The following is a 25,049-nucleotide window of genomic DNA, read 5'->3' on the forward strand; positions in this document are numbered from 1 at the left end:
GTGATCCTAGTGGCCTTGTCGGCTACTGTCCTTGTTAGAAATGGCTCACCTTATGTAACAGTGAGCTGCAGTCAGTCAGTGAAATTGAAGAGAATAAAACTTTCACATTCAAATTGGGATTTGAGTAGAAACCTAGGCCAGCAACGTTGCTTGTTAAATCGTTATCTGTTATTTCATTTGGAAGATGATGCCACATGCCTCCCATAGCATGCTAGGAGGAGGTTAGCCATGAATTCAAAGAACAGGGGTTTACCTGTTTCCCAAGGAATTATATTCCTTGGGCTAATACACTAAGCCTCTCCCTCCACAAAAGGAAAAGGAAAAAAGTCAGAAACCACCCATTCTAGGATGAGACTGAAATGTAAAATGACACAATATCCAAGACGAAATGCGTATTTTTTCTTTATTAATGTTTTCTGTCTGTACATAATACTGTAGACTATTAGGGCCACAAATAAATTACCAAAAAGTATAAACAATTATGAATATTTTAAAAGGTAGCTACTTTGATAAATGTATTCAGACAAGTTGATGAAAAAAATTACCATATTTCATTGATTGTCTGATCACTTACTTATTCACATTTTAACATCTCTGAAAAATTGAAGTGCAGCTTAAGATCAATGACATGTCATGGATTAGTTGAAAGCATTTTTTTTCTTTTTTAATACATAAAAAAATAGTGTGCTTTTCAATTCATGGTATATTTGATAAAATACAGCAATGAATCACCACTCATGCCCACTCAGAGATTCCCATCTGGGTGCAACCACCACTGTAAATCACTTTCTGTTATAGTAGGTAGCTGCTGATTCCTTTAATATTTGGAGTTGTCACTGTTCCCCCTCCCCCCACCCCCCGCGTTAGGGCATAGTCTCCCTAGGACAAGGCTGACAGTGGCTCTCATAGTTGGAATATCAGTAACTGTAGAAATAAGATTTCGTCGAGCTACTTCCAAAGTACAATAAAATCAGTGGCAAAGGGAATTGGAACTTTGCGATAGCCCTATAGTGTTAGCCCTAGGTCTTGGGTACTATCAAGCTGAAACAGACAATTTATTCTCCCAATGCACATAAAACAACGAACTGAGCAAAGATGGCTGTGCCTTTTCTTCAAGTGTATGCTTTAAAGACTTGCATGAATGCCATAAATTGAAATAGCATTATTATTTGAAGGTTAAGGTATTGTCCCATTCCCAAAGCTAATATTTGATACCAGTCACCGCTTGTCATGAATAGACTATAGGCTGATTTTTCCTTCCATTCCATGGCTGAAGAAAGATTCATGGAATAGGCTCCAGTAATATTTATAATTGATAGGGTCCATGAAAACCAAATAGGCCAAGCTCTTCATTTTTCAAATAATAGCCCCAAAGAAGTCAATTTACTCCTTTTCCATAGAAATTGGTGCAGCCCAAAATAGGACCCAGTTCTCCTAATTCAGTGTCTTCTCCACCCCTCCTTCCCCTTTCCTTGCTTTGCATTGAACATAGTTCCCTCCTAATTTAATTGGTGATGGTTATACCAGGAGTTTTACAATGAAACAACTTACCTCTAGGTTTCTTATGCTGGTTCTTATTAGGCCATTATTAGGCCATAAAGACACATCACAATATACTTATTCAAGTTCAGATATGATTGAAATGGAAAAATTGGTGGCTGGTACCTACTCTTAGCTGGCATTTTAATTTTACTGTTTTAAAATGCTTAAGAACAATACCATTTGGGACAGGCAAATCAGGTAATATTCTTTCCATCTCTGGACCAATATTGTGAATGCCAAAAAGACCAATGATACACGTGTCAAGAAGGAGACCACTCCCTTATTGATGTACTTTGCCTTCCTGTTCAAGGAAAAGCCTGTTAGTGAAATGGACATCACAACTGTGGATCAGATACATGCTAATTACATAGGTTAATCAAATGTGCCCTTTATTCCTAAGTATGCATGGAAAGGGTTTGTAAAATATTTGAGGAAAGTGAAAGAGAAGGTCATGATGAACAAACAGAACAATTCCTGAGGTTAAAAAAAAAATACAGGAAACAGAAGAGAACTTTACCAAAATATTAAAATTCATACCCAGAATTTTGAGAATATGAATTTGAATTAAGAATATGAATAAGGGGGCGCCTGGGTGGTTCAGTCAGTTGGCGGCTGCCTTCGGCTCAGTTCATGATCCTAGCGTCCTAGGATCCAGCCCCACATCGGGCTCCTTGCTCAGCGGGGAGCCTGCTTCACCCTCTCCCTCTGCCTGCCTGCCGCTCCCCCTGCTTGTGCTCGCTCTCTCACTATCTCTCTCTCTGTGTCAAATAAATAAATAAAAAATCTTAAAAAAAAGGGGTATGAATATGAATTGAATAAGACTATGAATTTGAATAAGAGTATGTATTTGAGTTTGAATAAGAACAGGCTGTAATAGAGGGGATCAGTTAGAGAACAAAATAAAGTACTTGGAAAATAGACACATTATCACATAATTTAAAACTTAATAAATGCCAAGTGCCCAGCGTGGGGTTGCCCTGCCTCACTTAGGCTCCAGCAGAACCTGGAACACATCACTCAGGCCCCGCCCCCGGCCCCACCCCCCAACCGGAAGCTCGCCCCCCCTTCCCTGGACCCCATTTCCGGTCCCATCCCAGAGCTCGGGCAACATCCCAACGGACACTTCCCTGAGGTCTTCCAGCCGCCACTGGTTCTGCCTCCTGCCTCCCTCGCCACTCAGGCTGGGAAATCTCCGAGGCCGCCACCGCCCTCGGCCCCGCCGCTGCCTGCTCCGCGGCCCTCGCTTCCGCGCCGTCCTTGCCTTCGCCTCGGTGCCCGGGCCGCCAGCCATGGCCACCGCGCCGCTCTCCCAAGTGCGCCAGAACTACCACCCCGACTGCGAGGCCGCCATCAACAGCCAGATCAACCTGGAGCTCTACGCCTCCTGCGTGTACCTGTCCATGGCCTGCTACTTCGACCGCGACGACGTGGCCTTGAAGAACTTCGCCCAGTTCTTCCTGCGCCAGGCCCGCGAGGAGACCGAGCACGCCGAGAAGCTGATGCAGCTGCAGAACCAGCGCGGCGGCCGCCTCCGCCTGCGCGACGTCAAGAAGCCGGACCGCGACGACTGGGAGAGCGGCCTGAGGGCCATGGAGTGCGCCCTGCACCTGGAGAAGAGCGTGAACCAGTGCCTGCTCGACCTGCACCAGCTGGCCGCCGCCAAGAACGACGCCCACCTGTGCGACTTCCTGGAGCGCCACTACCTGCACGAGCAAGTCAAGTCCATCAAAGAGCTGGGGGGCTATGTCACCAGCCTGCGCAGGATGCGGGCTCCCGAAGACGGCATGGCGGAGTACCTCTTTGACAAGCTCACCCTGGGCGACGGCGACGAAAAGAACTGAGGTGGGACTGTTCCCCTATAGCCCAGGGTGCGTGGCGACTTTCCCTGATCACCATGCCGAGCACGCATACTGCAGCATCGCCTTTGCGAAACGTTCCAGTTTTTTTCTTCCAGTTCTGCCATAAATAAAGTTAATTTGGTTTCAATAAAGTTATTTGGTTCTTAAAGAAAGGTCTCTGGTTGATTTGTATGCAAATCTCTCACCTTTTAAGTTTTAAAACAGGTATTCAGGAATCTCTCCACCCACCGAACCCTATCTACATGCAGCTCAGGACCTCTGAAGATAGAGGGAGAAGATATTTCATGGGACTGTAGAAAACACAAAATGAATCTTAACCCTTATAAACAGGGTGGGGTGGGTGGTCTAGGGCCCTGATGAATGTGGGAGCCTGTGCATAGTAAAAGTATAAAAATATGGCCTGAAAATTATGATTGGGGTTGATCTGGGGAAAGAGTGATAGAAATGGGTTTGGGCAGGGATTAAAGTAAAGGAGGTCTTCAGCTTTACCTGAAAACTTTTACTTTGTTAAAATATGTAAATACTAATGTTTGTTAATTCTAAATAGCAAGAAAGGGACTCCAGAAGCCATGGCAGGATACCTCTTTGACAAGCTCATCATGGGCAACAGTGATAAGAGAAACTGAATATTAGGCTGGCTTCCCCAAGATATGGGAGTGATTGCCTTTGGACCCCTTTGCAGGACATGCATATTGTCATTAGGAAACTTCTGCTTCCCCTTATAAATAATGTGATTATGTGGGATGGGGTAAGATGGGTGGTTTGGAGCCCTGGTTGCTGTAGATGGATGTGTATGACAAAAGTATAGAAAAAGCATGGTCTAGAATTCATAATAGTAGTTGCTTCTGGGAAAGAAGTGAAAAATGGGATTGGGCAGGGATTAAAATAAATGGAGTCTTCAACTTTATCTGAATCTTTTTTAGCTCATTAAGTCATGCAAATGTTGTTTATTGTTTCTCAGTAACAACTTGGGGGCCCTGGAAACTGGCATAGTAGATTATCTGCTTGGCAGGTTCACCGTTGTCAGTCAGTGAATATGGAACTGTGTTTTAGACTTATGTCTCTATATAGAGACACAGGTGTGATTTCAAATGGCCATCAGTGCCAGGTATGCATGCTGCCAATACAAAACCTCCAGTTACGGGTTTTTATGTACACTTTCTAATAGTTTGGTATGGAAAGAAGACCCTACTCAGTATAAGAGTTGAAAATTTAACAAAGATGCTAAACATCAAAATATTTAATAATATGAAGTAGATTGAATCTCCAAGAAAGAAATAATTCATAACAATAATAATTCATAGTCATAGAAGGACCTTGTACAATAACAACCACTCAGAAGAAATTCCCAAAGAAGAAAGCAAGGGGTTGTTCAGAGAGAGAGTAGACAATAATCAAGAAATAATTTTTTTAAAAATAGTATAATCCAAATACTATTATCTTATATATTTCCTCCTTTAATCTACTAATGTTCTGAATTACATTAATAGATTTTCCTGTGTGGAATTATTTTTTTATTCCTGGAATGAAACTTACTTGGTCACTGTCGATTTGTTTTACTACAATTTTTTTGAGATATAATTTAGAGATACAACATTATGTAATTTTAAGGTATACAGTGTGTTGATTTGATACACTTATATGTTGGGAAATGATTGCCACCAAAACCCTAGAAAAAACCTCCATCACTTCATATAGTTACCATTTCTTTTTGGTGGTGAGATTACTTAAGGTTTATTCTCTTAGCAATATTCAAAGATATAATATTGTTAACTATAATGGCCATACTATACATTAGATCTCTATAGTTTGTACCATTTGATCAATATCTCCCCATTTTCTCCAACCTCCAGCTTGTGGTAACTACCATTCTACTCTACGTTTCTGAGTTTGGCTTTTTTGAGTTCCTTATATAATTGATAGAATACAGTATTTGTCTTTTTCTGACTTATTTCACATAATATCCTCAAGTTTCATCCAAGTTGTTGCAAATGGCAGCATTTCTTTATTTCTTATTGCAGAATTATATATATATTATATATATACCACATCTTCTTTATCCATCTACCCACTGACCAACACTTAGGTTGTTGTTTCCATATATGGCCTATTGTGAATAATGTTGCAGTGAACATTGGGAAGCAGTTATCTCTTTGAGATCCTGTTTTCATTTCTTTGGGATAAATACCCAGAAAATAAATTGCTGGATCATATAGCAGTTCTATTTTTAATTTTTTGAGGAATGTCCATACTGTTTTCCATACTGGCTGTATCATGCAATACTCCCACCAACAGTACACAAGGGTTTCCTTTTCTCCACATCCTTGCCAACACTTGATATTTCTTGTCTTTTTAGTGATAGCCATTCTAACACATGTGAGGTGATATCTCATTGTGACTTTGATTTGCATTTCCCTGATGACTAGTGATGCTGAGCACCTTTTCATATACCTGTTAGCCATCTGTATGTCTTCTTTGGAAAAATGTCTTTTCAGGTTCTCGGCCCATTTTTTAATTGGGTTGTGTAAGTTCTTTATATATTTTGGATATTAATCCCTTATCAGATATATGCTTTCCAGATACTGTCTTCTATTCCATAGTTTGCCTTTTTGTTTCACTGATTCTTTTCCTCTGCAGAAGTTTTTTAGATTAATGTAGTCCCACTGATTTATTTTTTGCTTTTGTTGCTTGTGCTTTGGGTGTCATATCCAGAAAATCATTTCCAGGACCAATATCAAAGAACCTTTTTCCTATGTTACCTCCTGGGAGTTTTATGGCTTCAGGTCTTACGTGAAAGCCTTTAATCCTTTTTGAGTTAATTTTTGTGTATGGTATAAGATAGGGGTCCAGTTTCATTCTTCTGCATGTGGTTATTCAGTTTTCCCACCACAGTTTATCAAAGACACTATCCTTTCCCCACTGAGTATTCCTTGCTCCCTTGTCAAATATTAGTTGACCATTTATGTGTGAGTTTATTTCTGAGCTTTTGATTATGTTCCATTGGACTATGTGTCTTTTTTCATGCCAGTACCACACTGTTTTGCTTTATAAGGTTTTGTAGTATTGTTTGAATTCAGGAAGTACAATGCCTCCAGCTATGTTCTTTCTTAAGATTGCTTTGGATATTCAGGGTCTTTTGTAGCTCCATAGGCATTTTAGGATTGTTTTTCTATTTCTGTAAAAAATGCCATTGGAATTTTGATAGGGTTTACAGTGAATCTATAGATGACTTTGGGGAGTACAGACATTTTAACCATATCAATTCTTCTGATCAATGAACACAGGATATCTTTCTATTTATCTGTGTCATCTTTAATTTCATGAAATTCTTAAAGTTTTCAATGTACAGATCTTGGTTAAATTTATCCCTAATATTTTAATTGTTTTTGATGCTAATGTAAATGGGATTGTTTTCTTTATTTCTTTTTCTTGTTATTAGTATATAGAAATGCAGCTGTGTTTTTGTAACCTGTAACTTTTCTGAATTCACTGATTATTTCTGACAGGTTTTTGGTGGAGTCTTTAAGACTTTCTAGATATAAAAGCATATCATCTGCAAAGATAATTTGACTTTTTCCTTTCTAATATGAATGCCTTTTATTTCTTTTCCTTGCCTGAATTCTCTGGCTAGGACTTCCAGTACTATGATTAATATGAGTGGTGAGAGTAGGCACCTTTGTCTCATTCCTGATCTTAGAGGAAAAGCTTTCACCATTGTGGATATCACAGCTTGTCCTTTGTGACCTTATTATGTTGAGGTATCTTTTTATACTCAATTTGCTGAGAGTTTTTTTTATCATAAATAGATGTTGAATTTTGCCAGATCCTTTTTTCTGCATCTATTGAAATGATCATGATTTTTATCCATTTTGTTAAAGTGGTGTATTACATTGATTGATTTATGGGTGTTGAACCATCCTTGCATCCCTGGAATAAATGCCCCTTGATAATGGTATATAATCCTATTAAAGTTTTGTTTAATTTGGTTTGCTAATATTTTGTTGAGGATTTTTACATCTATATTTGTCAGAGATATTGGCTTGTAATTTTCTTGTGGTATCCTTGTCTGGCTTTAGTATCAAAATGTTGGCCTTGTAAAATGAATTTGGAAGTGTTCTGTCATATTTTTTTGCAATTGTTTGAAAAGAATTTGTATTCTTTTTTAAATGTTTGTCAGAATCCACCAGTAAAACTGGTACTGGACTTTTGTTTGTTGGGAGGTTTTTGATTACTGATTCACTCTCATTACTAGTAATTGGTCTGTTCAGATTTTCTAGTTCGTCATGTTTCTGTTTTGGTAGGTTGTATGTTTCTCAGAAATTATCCATTTTTTCTAGTTTGTCCAATTTGTTGGTGCCTACAGTTGAATGGGAGTTAGGTGCACCAGTCCCCTGTGCAGTCAAAAATCTGAGTATAACTTTTGGCTCCCCAGAAACCTTACTACTAATAGCCTACTATTAACCAGAAGCCTTACCAATAACATAAATAGCCAATTAACACATATTTTTATGTTATATGCATTATGCTGTATTCTTACAATAAGGTAGAGAAAATAAAATGTTACTAAGAAAATCATAAGGAAGAGAAAATTACACTTAGTACTGTAAAAAGTCCACATATAAGTGGACTTTTGCAGTTCAAACTTATGTTTAAGTGTCAACTGTAATTGTTTGGAGCAGTCTCTGAAGTTCATTTGTATTTCTGTTGTATTTGTCTCTTTTATTTCTGATTTTGTTTGTTTGAATCTTCTCTTTTTTTTCCTTAGTCTAGCCAAAGTTTATTGATTTTTTAAAATTTTTCATTTTCTTATTTTCTGAACATTCTATAATGTAATATCTACATTTATAAATTTTAAAAATCTTCAAAAAACATTCCAAAATAAACAAATAACATTCCATATGTTCTGCAATTTTTTATTAACTTTCAGAATAATAGAAATATCTTGGGAGTGTCCTGCCAAGTAACTATTGGAGGACAAAGTTCATATTGATCTGTAAGTACTGATTCAAATGTGGAAAATGGGTCTCGTGATCTCAGATACATCTGTAATATTCCAGCAACAAAACCTATTTCCTGCACTTGGGACCAGTCTTTCCTAAATCCATAGAAAGTACTTCTGTGAGAAGGTGCCCAACTGAAGCCAACTACAGGAGTATTAGCAGGGACTCAGAGTAAGCATCACCATGGACAGCAGCTGTTGCCACTGACTCCATGCAGGGCACAGTTGTTCTTGCTTGAAGATCTCCTGACAGAAGGGATGAGCACTTTTCCCCCAAAGGCTTGAGAACTGAAAGTATAGATGAATGAATTAATGAATGAATGAATGAGCAAGTGAATTTTAAGAAAATCAAAGGTGGTTGAAGAATGCCAGAGAGGTCTTCTGACCATTTGATTTTATTTATCCTTTCAAAAACCAGCTGTTAATTTTCTTGATCTTTTTAAATTTTTTTTCTGGTCTCTATTTCATGTTTTTCTCCTGTGGTATTTTTTTATTTCCTTTCTTATGCTAACTTTGGGCTTAGTGTGTTCTTTTTCTAGTTCCTTGGTGTGTAAAGTTGTTATTATTTTATCTTGATCTTTTTTTTCTTGATGTAGACATTTATCAGTATATACTTGCCTCTTAGAACTGCTTTTCCTGCATCCCATTTTTTTTTGTATGTTGTGTTTCCTTTTTTGTTTAATTCAAGATATTATTCTGATTCCCTTTTGAATTCTCCTTTGACCCACTGGTTGCTCAGGAGTGTGTTCTTTTGTTGTTAAGTTTTTATTTTTAATTAATCTCTACACCCAACATGGGGCTCGAACTTACAATCTGGAAATCAAGAGTTGCACACTCCACGTACTGAGTTAGCCAGGCACGCCAAGGAGTGTGTTTTTTTAATTTCCACATATTTGTGAATTTCCCAGCTTGCCTTTTGTTGACTTCTAGCTTCATACAGTTGTGTTCAGAAAAGATACTTGGTGGGGCGCCTAGGTGGCGCAGTCGGTTAAGCATCCAGCTCTTGGTTTCGGTTTAAGTCATGATCTCAGAGTACTGGGATCGAGCCCTGCATTGGGCTGTCTGTTCAACAGGGAGTCTGCTTGAGACTCTCTCCCTTTCCCCCTCGTGCTCATGCTCTCTCTTTCTCTTTCTCTAAAATCTTAAAAAAAAAGAAAAGATACTTGGTGTGATTTTGGTCTTAAATTTGCTAAAAATTGTTATATGACCTATCACGTGGTCTATCCAGAGAATGTTGTGTGCACTTGAGAAGAATGTATATTGTTTTTGGATGGAATGTTCTGTAGATTTCTGTTAGGTCCATGTGGTCTAAAGTGTAGTTCAAGTCCATCATTTCCTTTTTTTTTTTGGTCTGGATGACCTATGCGTTTTTGATAGTAGAAGCTTAAAATTCCCAGCTTTTTGTATTGCTGTTTATTTCTCTTTTTAGTTGTTAGTATTTGGTTTATATATTTAGGTGTTCTATTGTTGGGTGCCTAAATATTTACATATATCTTCTTTATGGATTGATCCCTTTATCTTTTTATAATGACTTTCTTTGTGTGTGTTGATCATTTTTAGCTTCAAATCTGTTTTGTGTGATAGAAGTATAGCTGTCCCTGCTTTCTTTTCCTTGAAATGTCTTTTTTCCATTTATTCACTCTCTACATGTGTCCTTAAAGCTAAAATAAGCCTTTTTTAAAAAAGGTTTTATTTTGGGGGCATCTGGGTGGTTCATTTGGTTAAGCTTCCAACTCTTGATTTTGGCTCAGGTCATGGTCTCGAGCCCACATCAGTCTCTGCGCTATGTGTGGACCCTGCTTAAGATTCTCTCTCCCTCTTTCTCTGCCCCTCCTCCTCCCCACTCTTGTGCACATGTTCTCTCTCTCTCAAAAATAAATAAATAAAAATGAAAGAATAAAAAAGATTTTATTTTTAAGTAATCTGTACACCCATTGTGGGGCTCGAACTTATGACCCTGAGATCAAGACTTGCACACTCCTCTGACTGTGCCAGCTAGGCACCCCTAAAATAAGTCTCTTATAGGCAGTTTATCATTGGACCTTGTTTTTTTTTTTTTTAATCCCTTCAGCCATTCTCTGTCTTTTGATTGGAGAATTTAATCCTTTTAAATTTAAAATAATTATTGATAAGTAAGGTCTTATTATTGCCATTTTGTTCATTGTTGTCTGTTTTGTAGATCCTTTGTTCCTTGCTTTCTCTCTTGCTGTGTTCCTTTGTGATTTGATGACTATTTGTAGTGGTATCCTTTGACTCTTATAATTTTTTTTTTTTTTGTATCTAATACAGTTTTTTCCTTTGTGTCTTTGGGATTGGTTGCTGGAAGATTATTGTATCCTTTGGTTGTGTCATGTTTCCTTGATTTTTTTCATGTTCCTTGAAGTTTTCCATTGCTCTGTTCTCATTTGAAGTAGCAATCTTTTACAGTCTTTACTAACTGCCTTCAGGAGAGAAATACTTGCCATTAACCCTGATAGTGATTCTGAGACTTTCTCGGACTTTCTATGGATACAGCTGCTCTCCACTTCTTACTCCCTCTTGTGGCAGAATTCTTAAGCTCTCTCTTATGCCTTCTCTCCATCCTGCAATGCACCAGGCCAGGTGTTGACATTCTCACTTTTGTTTTCCAAAGACTGGTACTAAAGCTTAAGTTTTTGCTACCTAGCCATTTCCCAAAGCTCACTTTTGCCACTGCTGACATGAATGTGCTAATGAGGAGGCACAGAAAACCACCAGAATCTGCAAGTCAGAGACCACAAATTTGAGCTATGGTGCCACTTTTTGGAAGACCGAAGTGAGAGGAGCGCACACCGGAAGCTGACCACAGTATGGCAGAGGTGTGTGGTGGAGGCATTCTGAGTGCTAGGGGTATGCATGGGCCAGTTGAGGTCATCTGTGGGTTTTACCAGCAACTTGTGGGCAGGCTTCTTGATGAAATGTAAGACATGGTTGGTCGATCCATGTCCCCTTAATACCCTCTGAGAGTCTTATTTGCTGGCTCTCCCAGCTTCTTCCTGATTCCCAGTCATGTAGCTGAAGATTGGGTACTTCTCCCCAGTGTGTCCCAAATTTGTATTTTGTACCAATGGTGTACAGAAGTTCTCTGGAAACCTGAACTTATACAAAGGCTTTCTAATCTGTGGATGCTTGTGTAAATCATTGTTTTCCAGGGGCTCCTGAAATGTAGCCAGGATGGACTGGAACCAGTTTACAGGCCACTACATGTTCCATAGCTGGGAACAAAGTCTATATGCCTTTACCCAATGCACAAGTGGTTGAGATTCCAGATTCCTTCTGAGTCATTTGGCATATGGAGCTGGATCATTTCATAGCTCCCACAAAGGCACTTCTGTCTGTGGATGGATGCCAAATGATGGTTGGGGTGGGGCAGTACAAAAACCAGAACTGTCTTATTACACCATGATGCTGACGTCACTCTTGCTAATATTTCTATTTAGGATTTCACATTTCTCTACTTTAACATGTAGTTTTCTTTTCAGATGTGTGAGTACCATCTTTGTCCTGTTTTGGTATTAGCATTATTCTGGCCCTGTAAAACAAATTGAGAGGTTTTCTTTCTTTCTTTTTTTTTTTCATTTTATATACTCTGGAATAGTTTTCATATTATAGGTTTTCTTGTTCTAAGAAGATTTAGTAGAATTCACATTAAAATTATCTGGGTCTCCTCTCTTTTTGAAGATAGATGCTTTTATTTCTGTAAAAAAAATGGCTTTGGGATTTTGATAGGGATAACATTGAATCTGTAGGTTGTTTTGGGTAGCACAGGTATTTTAACAGTATTAAGCCTTCTATTCCATGAATATGATCTGTCTTCACATGTACTTGTTTCTTTAATTTTTTCAGCAATGTTTTGTTCACATTGATTATCATATGTTCAACTATCCTCATGCCCCAAGGATAAATCCCACTTGTTGAGGTTTGTTGCATCTATATGCATCAGAAATATTGGCATGTAGTTTTCTTTTATTGTAGTGTCTTTTTCTGGCTTTGCAATCAGAATAATACTGGCCTCATAAAATGAGTCTGGAAGGGTCCCCTCTTCAGTTTCTTGGAAGACTTTGAGAAGGATTGGTATTAATTCCTCTTAAATTCATTTAGAACCACAAAAGGCCCCAATGGCCAAACAATCTTGAGAAAAAAGAACAAAGCTGGAGGCCTCATACTTCCTGAATTAAAAACATCTTACAAACCTACAGTAATAAAAACAGTATGGTACTGGCATAAAGACAGATAGACAATAGAACTGAATTGAGACCTCAGAAATAAACCCACAGATACACGCTCAAATGATCTTCAACAGGGGTGCCCAAATACACAATGGGGAATGTATAGTCTGGGAAATAGTGTTGGGAAAATTATACATCCATATGGGTAAGAATGAAAATGGAACTCTGTATTACACCAGAGACAAAAATCAACTCAAAATGGATTAAAGAGTTTGACATAAGAGGAAGGTTGGGCAGTGGGCAAAGGGGATCACATTAGAGCTACTGATAAAATTATAACTAAAACTGAAAATCATAATGCACGTTGCCATTGAGATTCTCAAGCTTCGTTACACATTAGAATTACCACCAGGCTACATCCCAGACCAGTTACATCCCAGACCAATTACGTGCCTCTGGGGGCAGTACCTAGGCATTCCAGGCCGTCAAACCAGTGTGAGTGAGCACCTTGCTCGTCAAAGTATGCTCTATGGCAAGTAGTCACCTGAGAGCCTGTTACAAATGCAAAATCCCAAGTCCCATCCCAGACCTACAGTATCAGAATCTCCATTTTAATAAGACTGCAGGTGATGAATATGCACCCTGATGTTTTTGAATCACTGCTTTATCATCCTGGTTTTCAACTATGGCAATACACTGGGATAACCTGGGATGCTGGAAAATAATACTCATGCTCAGACTTAAACAACTTACCCAGTTATATCCTTATGAACGTACTGAAGAAACACACTAAAAACTTATTGTAACTTCAGAAACTGTCATTGAATTAACAAATATTTAAAAAGACTTGAAAACCTTATCTAATTTCCATTGATGTTGGATATGTGCACACACACTCACTTTTTAACTTTTTTTTAATTCCAGTATATTTAACATACAATGTTATTTTTAGGTGTACAATATAGTGATTCACCAGTTTCATACATTACTCAGTGTTCATCCCGATAAGTATACTCTTAATCCCCCTTTACCTATTCCATCCATCCTCCTCCTCCCCACTGGTAACCATCTATTCTCTATAGTTAGGAGTCTGGTTTTTTTGTTTGGCTTGGTCTCACAACCCTGAGATCATGACCTAAGCTGAAATCATGAGTCAAATGCTCAACTGACTGAGCCACCTAGGTGCCCCAAGATTTCATTCTCTTTTATGGCTGAGTTATACCCTATTATTTATGTACCACATCTTTATCCATTCATCTGTCAGTGACCACTTGGGTTTTTTCCATATATTGGCTATTGTAAATAATGCTGCAATACATAGGGGTGCATGTCTCTTTGAATTCATGTTTTTGTAAATACCCAATAGTGGAATTATTGGATCATATGGTAATTCTATTTTTAATTTTTGAAGACCCTCCATACTGTTTTCTACAGTGACTGCAATAGTTTGCATTTCCAACAGTGCATGAGGGTTCCTGTTTCTGTACATCCTCGCCAACACTTGTTGTTTCTTGTATTTTTTTTTTAAGATTTTATTTATTTATTTGAGACAGAGAGAATGAGAGACAGAGAGCATGAGAGGGAGGAGGGTCAGAGGGAGAAGCAGACTCCCCGCCGAGCAGGGAGCCCGACGCGGGACTCGATCCCGGGACTCCAGGATCATGACCTGAGCCGAAGGCAGTCGCTTAACCAACTGAGCCACCCAGGCGCCCCATGTTTCTTGTATTTTTAATTTTAGTCATTTTGACAGGTGTGAGGTAATATCTCATTGTAGTTTTGATTTGCATTTCCATGGTAACTAGTGATGTACATCTTTTCATGTATCTGCTGGCCATCTGGATGTTTTTGGAGAAATGTCTGTTCATGTCTTAACTGGATTACTTGGTTTTTTGGTGTTGTGTAAGTTCTTTATACAGTTCTTTATACTCCCCCTTTATCAAATATGTCATTGGTGAATATCTTCTCCCATCCAGTAGGTTGTCTTTTAGTTTTGTTGGTTGTTTGCTTTGCTGTGCAAAAGCTTTTTATTTTGATGTAGTCCCAACAGTTTATTTTTGCTTTTATTTCCTTTGCCTCAGGAGACATATCTAGAAAGACGTTATGGCCCATGTCAGAGAAATAACAGCCTGTGCCCTCTTCTAGGATTTTTATGATTTCAGGTCTCAGATTTAGGTCCTTAATCCATTTTGAGTTCATTTTTGTGTATGGTGAAAGAAAGTGATCAGTTTTCCCAGCACCATTTGTTGAACCCATTACATATTCTTGCGTCCTTTGTCAAAGAGTAATTGACCATAACATCATGGGTTTATTTCTGGGCTTTCTATTCATTGATCTATGTATCTGTTGTCATGCCAGTACCATCCTGTTAAGATTACTACAGCTATGTAATATAACTTCAAATCTGTAATTGTGATACCTCCAGTTTTGTTCTTCCTTTTCAAGATTGTTTTGGCTATTTGGGGTCTTTTGTTAGTTCCATAAACATTTTAGGATTGTTTGTTTTAGTTCTGTGAAAAATACTGTTGGTATTTTGGTAGGGATTACATTTAATCTATACATTGCTTTGGGTAGAATGGACATTTTAACAATATTTGTTCTTCTAACCCATGAGCATGAAATGTCCTTCCATTTGTGTCATCTTTAATTTCTTTCATAAATATTTTATATTTTTCAGAGCACAAGTCTTTCACTTCCTTAACTTTACGTATTTTACTATTTTTAGTGCAATTATAAATGGGATTGTTTTGATTTTCTTTTTTTTAATACCCTTTCTTTTTTTCTTTTTTTTATTATGTTATGTTAATCACCATACATTACATCATTAGTTTTTGATGTAGTGTTCCATGATTCATTGTTTGCATATAACACCCAGAGCTCCATGCAGAACGTGCCCTCTTTAATACCCATCATCAGGCTAACCCATCCTCCCACCCCCCTCCCCTCTAGAATCCTCAGTTGGTTTTTCAGAGTCCATCATCTCTCATGGTTCATCTCCCCCTCCGATTTCCCTCCCCTTCATTCTTCCCCTCCTGCTATCTTCTTCTTTTTTTTTTTTTTAACATATAATGTATTATTTGTTTCAGAGGTACAGATCTGTGATTCAACAGTCTTGCACAATTCACAGCACTTACCAGAGCACATACCCTCCCCAATGTCTATCACCCAGCTGCCCCATCCCTCCCACCCCCCCCCCACCACTCCAGCAACCCTCAGTTTGTTTCCTGAGATTAAGAATTCCTCGTATCAGTGAGGTCATATGATACATGTCTTTCTCGGATTGACTTATTTCACTCAGCATAACACTCTCCAGTTCCATCCATGTCGTTGCAAATGGCAAGATTTCATTCCTTTTGATGGCTGCATAATATTCCATTGTATATATATGCCACATCTTCTTTATCCATTCTTGATTTCTCTTTCTGATATTTCATTATTAATGTATAGAAATGCAATGGATTTCTGTACTTTGATTTTGTATCCTGCAGCCTTACTGAATTTCATGTGTCTGTTCTAGTAGTATTTTGGTGGAGTTTTAGGGTTTTCTATATATAGTATCTTGTCATCTGCAGATAGTGAAAGCTTTACTTCTTCCTTACCAATTTGGATGCATTTTATTCCTTTTTTCTTGTCTCCTTCCTGTGGCTAGGACTTCCAGTACAGTGTAGAGTAAAAGTGAGAGTGGACATCCCTGTCTTGTTCTTTATCTTAGGGGAAAAGCTCTCAGTTTTTCACCATTGAGTTTGATGTTAGCTGTGGGTTTTTCATAGATGGCTTTTATTATGTTGAGGTATGTTCCCTCTAAACCTACTTTGTTGAAGGTTTCTATCATGAATTAATGTACTTTGGCAAATGCTTTTTCTGCATTTATTGAAATGATCATATGGTTTTTATCCTTTTCTCTTACTGATGTAATATATCACTTTGATTGATTTGCGAATATTGAACCACCCTTGCAACCCAGGAATAAAGCCCACATGATCATGGGGAATGATTTTTTTTAATACATTGTTGGATTCGGTTTGTTAATATTGTGATGAGGAGGGGTGTGTGGGTGGCTCAGTCGTTAAGCGTCTGCCTTCGGCTCAGGTCATGATCTCAGGGTCCTGGGATCGAGCCCCGCATTGGGCTTCCTGCTCTGCGGGAAGCCTGCTTCTCCCTCTCCCACTCCCCCTGCTTGTGTTCCCTCTCTCACTGTCTCTCTCTCTCAGTGCTCCATGCAGAACGTGCCCTCTTTAATACCCATCATCAGGCTAACCCATCCTCCCAGTCAAATAAATAAATAAAATCTTTAAAAAATATATATTGTGTTGAGGATTTTTGCATATATGTTCATCAGAGATACTGGCCTATAGTTCTCTTTTTTTGTGGTGTCTTTATCTGGTTTTGGTGTCAGAGTAATACTGGCCTCATAGAATGAATTTGGAAGTTTTCCTTCCTCTTCGATTTTTTGGAATGGTTTGAGAATAGGTGTTAACTCTTCCTTAAATGTCTGGTAGAATTCACTTGTGAAGTCAGGGCACCTTGGTGGCTCAGTCGGTTAAGTGTCCGACTTTTGGTTTCTGCTCAGGTCATGATCTCGCAGTCCTGGGATCAATCCCCACCTTGGGCTCTGTGCTCAGTCTGCTGGAGAGTCTCTCCCTCTCCCTCTGCTCCTCCTCCTGCTCACAGTCTCTCTCTCTCCCTGCTGAGCAGGGAGCCTAATGTGGAACTCGATCTGGGGACTCCGGGATCATGACTTGAGCCGAAGGCAGTTGCTTAACCAACTGAGCCACCCAGGCGCCCAATAAAATCTTTTTTTTTTTTTTTTTAAAGAATTCACCTGTGAAGCCATCTGTTGTGGCTTTTGTTTGTTGAGTTTTTTGATTACTGATCCAATTTCCTTGCTGGTAATTGGTCTGTTCAAATTTTCTATTTCTTCCTACTTCATTTTTGGTAGGTTTTATGTTTGTAGGAATTTATCTATTTCCTGTAGTTTGTCCAATTTGATGGGATATAATTTTTCATAATGTTCTCTTACAACCCTTTGTATTTCTCTGGTGTCTGTTATTTCACCTCTTTCATTTCTGATTTTGTTTATTTGAGCCCTTTCTCTTTTTTTCTTGTTGAGTCTGGCTAAGGGTTTGTCAATTTTGTTGATTTTTTTTTTTTCTTCAAAGAACCAGCTCCTGGTTTCATTGCTCTGTTCTGTTGGGGTTTTTTTTTTTAGTTTCTATATAATTTATTTCTGCTCTACTCATTATTATTTCCTTCCTTATACTGGTTTTGGGTTTTGCTTTTTGTCTTTTTTCTGCTCCTTTGGGTGTAAAGTTAGGATTTTTGAGATTTTTCTTGCTTCTTGAGGTAGGCCTGTATTGCTATAAACTTCCCTTTTATTATGGTTTTGCTGCATCTGAAAGATTTTTGGACGGTTAGGTTTTCATTTTCATTTGTGTCCATGTATTTTTTTATTTTTTCTTTGATTTCACAGTTGACCCTTGATTGTTTAGTAGCATGTTATTTAACCTCCATGTATTTGTACTCTTTCCAGATTTTTTCTTGTGGTTGATTTCTAGTTTCATAGCCTTGTAGTCATAAGAGAGGCATGGTATGACTCTGATCTTTTTGAGTTTGTGGAGGCTTGTTTTGTGGCTTATTATGTGATCTATTATGGAGAATGTTCCATGTGCACTTGCAAAGAATGTGTATTCTGCTGTTTTAGAATGAAACGTTCTCAGTATAGCTGTTAAATCCATCTGGTCCAATGTGTCATTCAAAGGTACTGTTTTCCTTGTTGATTTTCTGTTTGGATGATCTGTCCATTGATATAAATGGGGTGTTATAGTCCCCTACTATTATTGTATTACTATCAATTAATTCCTTTATATTTCACTATTTTATGTATTGGGTGCTTCCGTGTTGAGTGCATAAATACTTAAAATTGTTATATCTTCGGGGTACCTGGGTGGCTCAGTCGTTAAGCGTCTGCCTTTGGCTCAGGTCATGATCCCAGGGTCCTGGGATCAAGCCCCGCATTGGGCTCCCTGCTCCGCGGGAGGCCTGCTTCTCTCTCTCTCCCACTCCCCCTGCTTGTGTTCCCTCTCTCACTGTGTCTCTCCCTGTCAAATAAATAAAATCTTAAAAAAAAAATTTTGTTATATCTTCTTGTTGGATTGTCCCCTTAATGAGTATATGGTGTTCTTCTTTGTCTCTTGTTAGGGTCTTTTTTTAAAAGTCTATTTTGTCCAATATAAGTATTGCTACCCCCAGCTTTCTTTTCACAGCCAAACGTTTGCATGGTAAATATTTCTTCATCATTTCACTTCCAGTTTGCATGTGTCTTTAGGTCTGAAACGAGTCTCCTGTAGGCATTGTATAAATGGATCTTGTTTTTTTTATCCATTTCATCACCCTGTCTTTTATTTGAGCATTCAGTCCATTTACATTCAAAGTAATTACTGATAGGTATGTATTTATTGCCATTTTGTTACATGTTTTATGATTGTTTTTGTAGTTCTTCTCTGTCTGATTCTTCCCTTGCTTACTTCTCTCAGGATTAGTTGGCTTTCTTTAGTGATAGACTTGGATTCCTTTGTCTTTATTTTTTGCATCTCTATTACTGGTTTTTGATTTGTGTTACCATTAGGTTTGTATATAACATCTTCTGTAGCAGTCTATATTAAGTTTGTGGTTGCTTGAGTTTGAACCCATTTTTTAGTACTCTCCCTCTCACCATGTTTTAGGTATATGGTGTCCTACCAGCTTTTGTGAGTCACTTGACTGATTTTTATAGATATACTTATTTTTACTGCTTTTGTACTTCCTACCTTTCTTACTCTTATTTATAGTCTTTCCTTTCCAAAGAGTCCCCTTTATCATTTCTTGCATGGCTAGATTAGTGGTCATGAATTCCTTTAGTTTTTGTTTGACTGGGAAACTCTATTTCTTATATTCTGAATGGTAGCCTTGCTGGATGTTCTTGGCTGCAGATTTTTCCCTTTCAGCTTTTTTGAATATACCATGCCACTTTATTTTGGCCTGCAAGGTTTCTGCTGAAAAATCAGCTGATAGCCTTATGGGGTTCCCCTTGTATTTAACTATTTTCTTTTCTCTTGGTGCTTTTAGAATTCTCTCTTTACCACCATTTTTTGCCATTTTAATTACTATATGTCTTGGTGTGGACTCCTTGGGTTGACTTTGTTGGGGGCTCTCTGTTTTTTCCTGCATCTGAATTTCTGTTTCCTTCCTGATTTGTGAAGTTTTCAGCTATTGTTTCTTCAAATAAATTTTCCACCTCCTTTTCTCTCTTTTCTTTCTGGCATCCCTGTAATGTGAATGTTATTACCCTTGATGGAATCACTGAGTTCCCTAAGTCTATTCCCATTTTGCCTAGCTTTTTTTTTCCTCACCTGCTCAGCTTGATTAATTTCCACATTACTCCATCCTGCAGGTTCCTGATTTGTTCTTTCACTTCTTCTAATCTGCTGTTTATTCCACCTAGTGTATTTTAAATTTTATTTATTATGTTCTTCATTTCTGATTGATTCTTTTGTATCTCTTTATTAAGGGTCTCACTGATTTTTTCCACTCTTTTTCAAATCAAGTAGTATCTTTATGATCATTACTTTAAATTATCAGACATATTACTTATCTCTATGCTTTTGTCTAGTTCTTTCATTTGGGATATTTTCCTGTGTTTCCTCATTTTGTCTAACTCTTTCTGTGTCTCTTATTGTTAGGAAAGTCAGCCATGTCTCCTGCTCTTGAAAGTAGTGGTCTTATGAAAAAGGGGTCTTGTAGTGGCCTGCAGTGCACTGTCCCTGTTTACTGGAACCTGACACTTCAGGGGTGCCTCCTCTGTGTGTAGCATGTGCCATGCTGTTGTGACCCACGCTTTCCTTCAGTCCAGTTGTCTGCAGTGGCTTTCTTTGCCCATTGTGGACAGTGTTTGTACCTGTGGTGTTAGTGGAACAGTCTGGGGCTGCCTGGGGCTTGAGTTGAGTCAGACCAAGCATTTGCCAGAGATGCAGTAGCACCAAACTGCAGGGTGTTTACCCTGCACTGTCCTCTGAGAAGCTTTCAGTGTAAGCGTTTATCAGACCAGCTGTCTGCTCCTAGCCCACCTCTGCGTCCACAGTCGGACTGGTATGTGTAGTTGTCTTTCCCTCTCCCTAGGGCAGGAGTTACTTTGTAGTGGTGTTGGCCCCTGTCAGGGCTTCCTGCACGCTGCCAGGCTTCTGGCCCTGGTTTGAATGGTCTCTGGTCGGGAGCATTTCAGAAGAGGAAGATCTGCAATGTGTGAGGAGGTGGGGCTTGGTTGGGCAGCCATGTTAGCAAGCTATGCACTCCCCAGGTGTTCTGTGGGAGGGGCCTTGTAGACCCCAGACTGAAGTGGGCCTGTCTGGAAGGGGTGGATCTGTGGGTTGGGGGCATGGTATAAGTAAATTAGGTGGTGAATGTCAGCTCCCTGCTGTTTATTCCAGGGGGCGAGGGAGGGAAATGGTGCCTGCCAAGCTCCTTTGTTCTTGGAAAAGTCCCTCAGGGATCCCTGCCCCTCCAAGGCATGCTCTGAGATGAGGAAACAACTCTCCCTCCTGTATGACTCAGGTGTTTTTCTCAAACTAGTGATTCTGTTCTATATTTCAGGGGGCTGTTTGTTGTTCTGTCTCTTTAAGGGTGGGGACTCAGCTTCCTCTTACCCTCCAGGCTCTCCCAGAGCCAAGCCTACTGATTTTTAAAAGTCTAGGCTTTAGGTCCCACTGATTGTTACAAACTCATGAAATTTGGCCCCTGTGGTTTTCAAAGTCAGATGTAATAAAGACTCATTTTTGCTGCACAGCCTCCCTGGTGTAGTAGCCTTCTCTCCCTTCCCTGTGCCTGGGGGTCCCTCCCTCCCATGGTCCACTTGCAGTCTGTTGAGCTCCCTACCACATCTCCACCCTTCCTACCCTCTTTGATGTGGCCCCTTCTCTATGTTTGGTTGTGGAGTTTGTTCTGCTAGTGTTTGGGTCATTTTCTGGGTTTTTACACTGATAGGCATGTTATCTAGTTGTATCTATGGGACAAGGTGAGCTTAGGGTCTTCCTACTCTACCAACTTCCCCTAATCCCATACTTTATACCATTTCTTAGCTAATACACATCCTACTGTCCTTGCATAAAGATGTTTCTTGTATTATTTTTAGTAGATCTAATTACGTATATTAGAATTCTTAACCCTTAGAAGCCTTAACTTCTAATAAAAACTAAGAAGTAAGAAATTGTGAATTGTTATACCACATTTAGTAGATTGGCAAATTTATGAGTAGATATCATTATTTTTGGTAGCATGTGCTTTCTCAGAGTACAAAATGTGGCACAAGACATGTTTGCTGACATATCCAAGTACCTTTAGTAATTAATGTTTCAGTATTTTATCTTATTTGGAAATGATCTAGATATTCAATGAATTTCCATCACTTAACCTAGAAAAACTCTAAAGTTCCAGGTTACCAAAAATATTTGGGTAACTATTTTTCAGTAGGCATACCATAAAACATTATTATTGGAAAGTACACTTATAAACTTTTATTCCAATTATATGTTTAACATAGTTTTGAACAGTCATATTCAGATTACTTACGCAAATTTCATGAGAGATTAAAACAGCCATGACAAAGTTTGCAAAACATACAGAGTGAACTTATTTGACTTACCAACTCAGGTAGAATAAAAGATACATGACTACATTATATTCAGTGCTGACAACTCTGATGACATCTCTATTTTAATTAAACCAATATAGTTAAACTAGCTTTTATTTACCAAATATTATCCCAGATCACATGAATTTTAAAGCATTTGGGTTTGTTTCTGTATTCTGGAGAGTTTAAAAATATTAAATTTGATAAGTGCTTATTCTTCTGAGTCAATTAAATCAAGCTTTTTAAAAAGTAATTTTAGCAGTACCATCCAGGGGAAGAAAAATATGTCACATATGTATCATACATCCACAGACACAGATAGAAACACAGACACCCTATAGCTTACATTCAAAATTTTAGCTATGAGGGCGCCTGGGTGGCTCAGTTGTTAAGCATCTGCCTTCAGCTCAGGTCATGATCCCAGGGACCTGGGATCGAGCCTCACGTCAGGCTCCCTGCTCGGTGGGAAGCCTGCTTCTCCCTCTCACACTCCCCCTGCTTGTGTTCCCTCTCTTGCTATGCCTCTCTCTGTCAAATAAATAAATAAAATCTTTAAAAAAAAATTTTTTTAGCTATGAATCAGATACAATACAAACTCCACTAGTTAATAACACTTGAATTCAAATTATGTTCAGGCAGACAGAACAAGTTAAAGTTACGTGCTTCAGTGGCTGAGGCTTTTTACTAATATTTGTGAAGAAAATTATTATTTTTTAAGATTTTATTTATTCATTTGAAACACAGAGATAGAGAGAGAGAGAGAGAAAGCATGAGCAGGGAGAGAGGCAGAGGGAGAGGGAGAAGCAGGCTTCCCGCTGAGCAGGGAGCCCGAAGCGGGGCTCCATCCTAGGACCCTGGGATCAAGACCTGAGCAGAAGGCAGATGCTTAACCATCTGAGCCACCCAGGCGCCCCTGTGGAGAAAATTATTAAGATTTGTATTTTTCCTTCACAAGCAATCTTATGGAAGCTATGGACTAGATTTGGGCAAGGGAGCTTTTATAGCAGTTTGTATTTTAAAAGGCCTCTTTCCTCCACCGTTTCTCCATTCTTAGGTGATTGAGGGCAGTGTCTTATTTACCTCCTTGGGTATTTACATTTCAAAGACATGTAAAATTTACATCTTCAAGGGAGAAGTTTTAGTGCCTTTTGGATGACCTCAGCAGTCCTAATAAAATGTAGTAGTGAAGACCCATAATTAGGGGGAGTGTCTTGTCAAAGGAATTCTCTGGACTCAGGGTCAAATAGGGCATCTTTAGGGTTGCAACTGAAGGAGGGGGTCATTTGGGTCACTAAAGTCAGGGAAATGGTAAGCCCATTGGATCATGCCAATTTTGCACAGCAGGAGACAGACCTCATCTTAATGTTTTGCCTTCACTGTGATCCTTAGCAGTGATCACTGTTGGAAGGATGGGCACAGCACCAGGCAGTAAATTATCTGAGGAGAGGAAGGCCCCTGGTACAAATATCTGGCTCCAGGGACCTTTGCCTTCTCATTTCTCTTTTCCTTCTCACTGGAGTCTTTGATAACCCTGTCAGCTTTTTCCTTGGTCTTAGGGACCCCTTATGAATCCCATTTCTTGCTTTTGCCAGTTCATGGGAAAGCTGAGGGGGCTCAGGATCTGTGGTATCTCAGAGGAAACAAGCATATAGCTCAGATGGACCTTTAAGAAGATTGTGGATTTTAAGGTCTTTAGAGATGCTGAGCATTTGGCACATTTTGGCCACCATGAGTAACAATTCATAGCCCCTTCCAAAACAAAAAACAACCTGCAAGAGCCAATTAGCTTCCCTCTATCTTACGCAGTCCTGCTACATAAAATATTTTAAAAGGTTTAAATTTCAGTTAAGGTAGTTTCTGATCTGTTTCCACTTCTTCATTTTCTCCCATTCCCTTAATCTTATGTGTTGTTAACCAGTAAGCTTTGGATGATGTTACTGTGCACTCCCTTCATAGGCAGTTGCTTTCCAGGGTGTCCCAATCAACCTGTCCAGGAACTGGGTCCACCTCTACTAGCCTGATATGCACAAGCGCTTTGGGAAAAGCCCCTGGGCCTCGAGTGTAATGCCAGAGCCTTGGCATGTTGGTATGCTGCAGCACTGAGCAATGCCCAGGAATTTTCCAGGGGGTTCTACATTTATTAAGGAGCTAGTGCACCTCCTTGCTCGAGGTTCTTAGGGGGTGCTGGCAATAGATGTTCAGGAAATTTTTTTTTTTTTTTTAGCAACTTTGAACCAGGAATTGACCCGTGATAGTTCATCAGGTCAGAGGACGAAGAGCAACAACAGCACTGTGTTAAGTGGCAGCATAGAGACCATAGGCCTCTGTTGTATTTGCCTTTTCATAGGGCCACTGGTTTCCTGTTGCAAGGCTCTTTCACTCTCTGGGTTAGGACTTACATTCTAGGCACAACCCACTGACTCAACTGTTACAGGCAGAGGCTGCCCATCCTCTTCAACTACGGGAATCCTTTCCTCCTACTTTATTCCACAGCCTCTCCTTGCGCAGTGGCAATGGCTTTGCAGCCCACTCCACCCTACTTAGCTCTCCTCGGACCTGAGGCATGGAGGACCCTTGCGCACATTAATAGTCAGTTAAGGCCCTTATAATCAATGGTCTGATCATCTTGTTAGACCATATGGCCTTCATCGGGCTGCTCTTGGAAGAACACTGAATTATTATAGCAGCTGTGATATTTTGGGTTTCATACCACAGGCAACACATGACAGAGGCAATATGTGAAAGCACAGAGCAGTGCAGCAGACCTTCAGGAAGCAGTGTTCCTTTCTCAGATGAGGTTCCCC

At 39.2% G+C, this 25,049-nt stretch overlaps 1 protein-coding gene across 7 annotated transcripts in view; it reads left to right on the forward strand.

The window, feature by feature from the left end:
- The window catches only part of PRRG1 (proline rich and Gla domain 1), a 154,225-nt gene that overhangs the window by 98,960 nt on the left and 30,216 nt on the right, over positions 1-25,049 (forward strand). For 3 of the 7 annotated variants that reach the window (XM_064573913.1, XM_064573912.1, XM_064573914.1), the window contains one exon: positions 2,723-4,273. The exons of 1 other annotated variant lie outside the window; for it this stretch is intronic. In XM_064573913.1, coding sequence (XP_064429983.1) covers positions 2,832-3,383 — 552 coding nt within the window. In that variant the 5' untranslated portion in view covers positions 2,723-2,831 and the 3' untranslated portion in view covers positions 3,384-4,273. Of the gene's footprint in view, positions 1-2,639; positions 4,274-25,049 lie in introns of those variants that run through there. 3 more of the 7 variants (XM_064573909.1, XM_064573910.1, XM_064573911.1) reach the window with 1 other exon arrangement.

The sequence above is a fragment of the Mirounga angustirostris genome, unplaced genomic scaffold, assembly GCF_029215605.1.
Source record: "Mirounga angustirostris isolate CCGP_5_RB_7025 unplaced genomic scaffold, mMirAng1.0.hap1 SCAF_11, whole genome shotgun sequence".
Taxonomy (NCBI): domain Eukaryota; kingdom Metazoa; phylum Chordata; class Mammalia; order Carnivora; family Phocidae; genus Mirounga; species Mirounga angustirostris.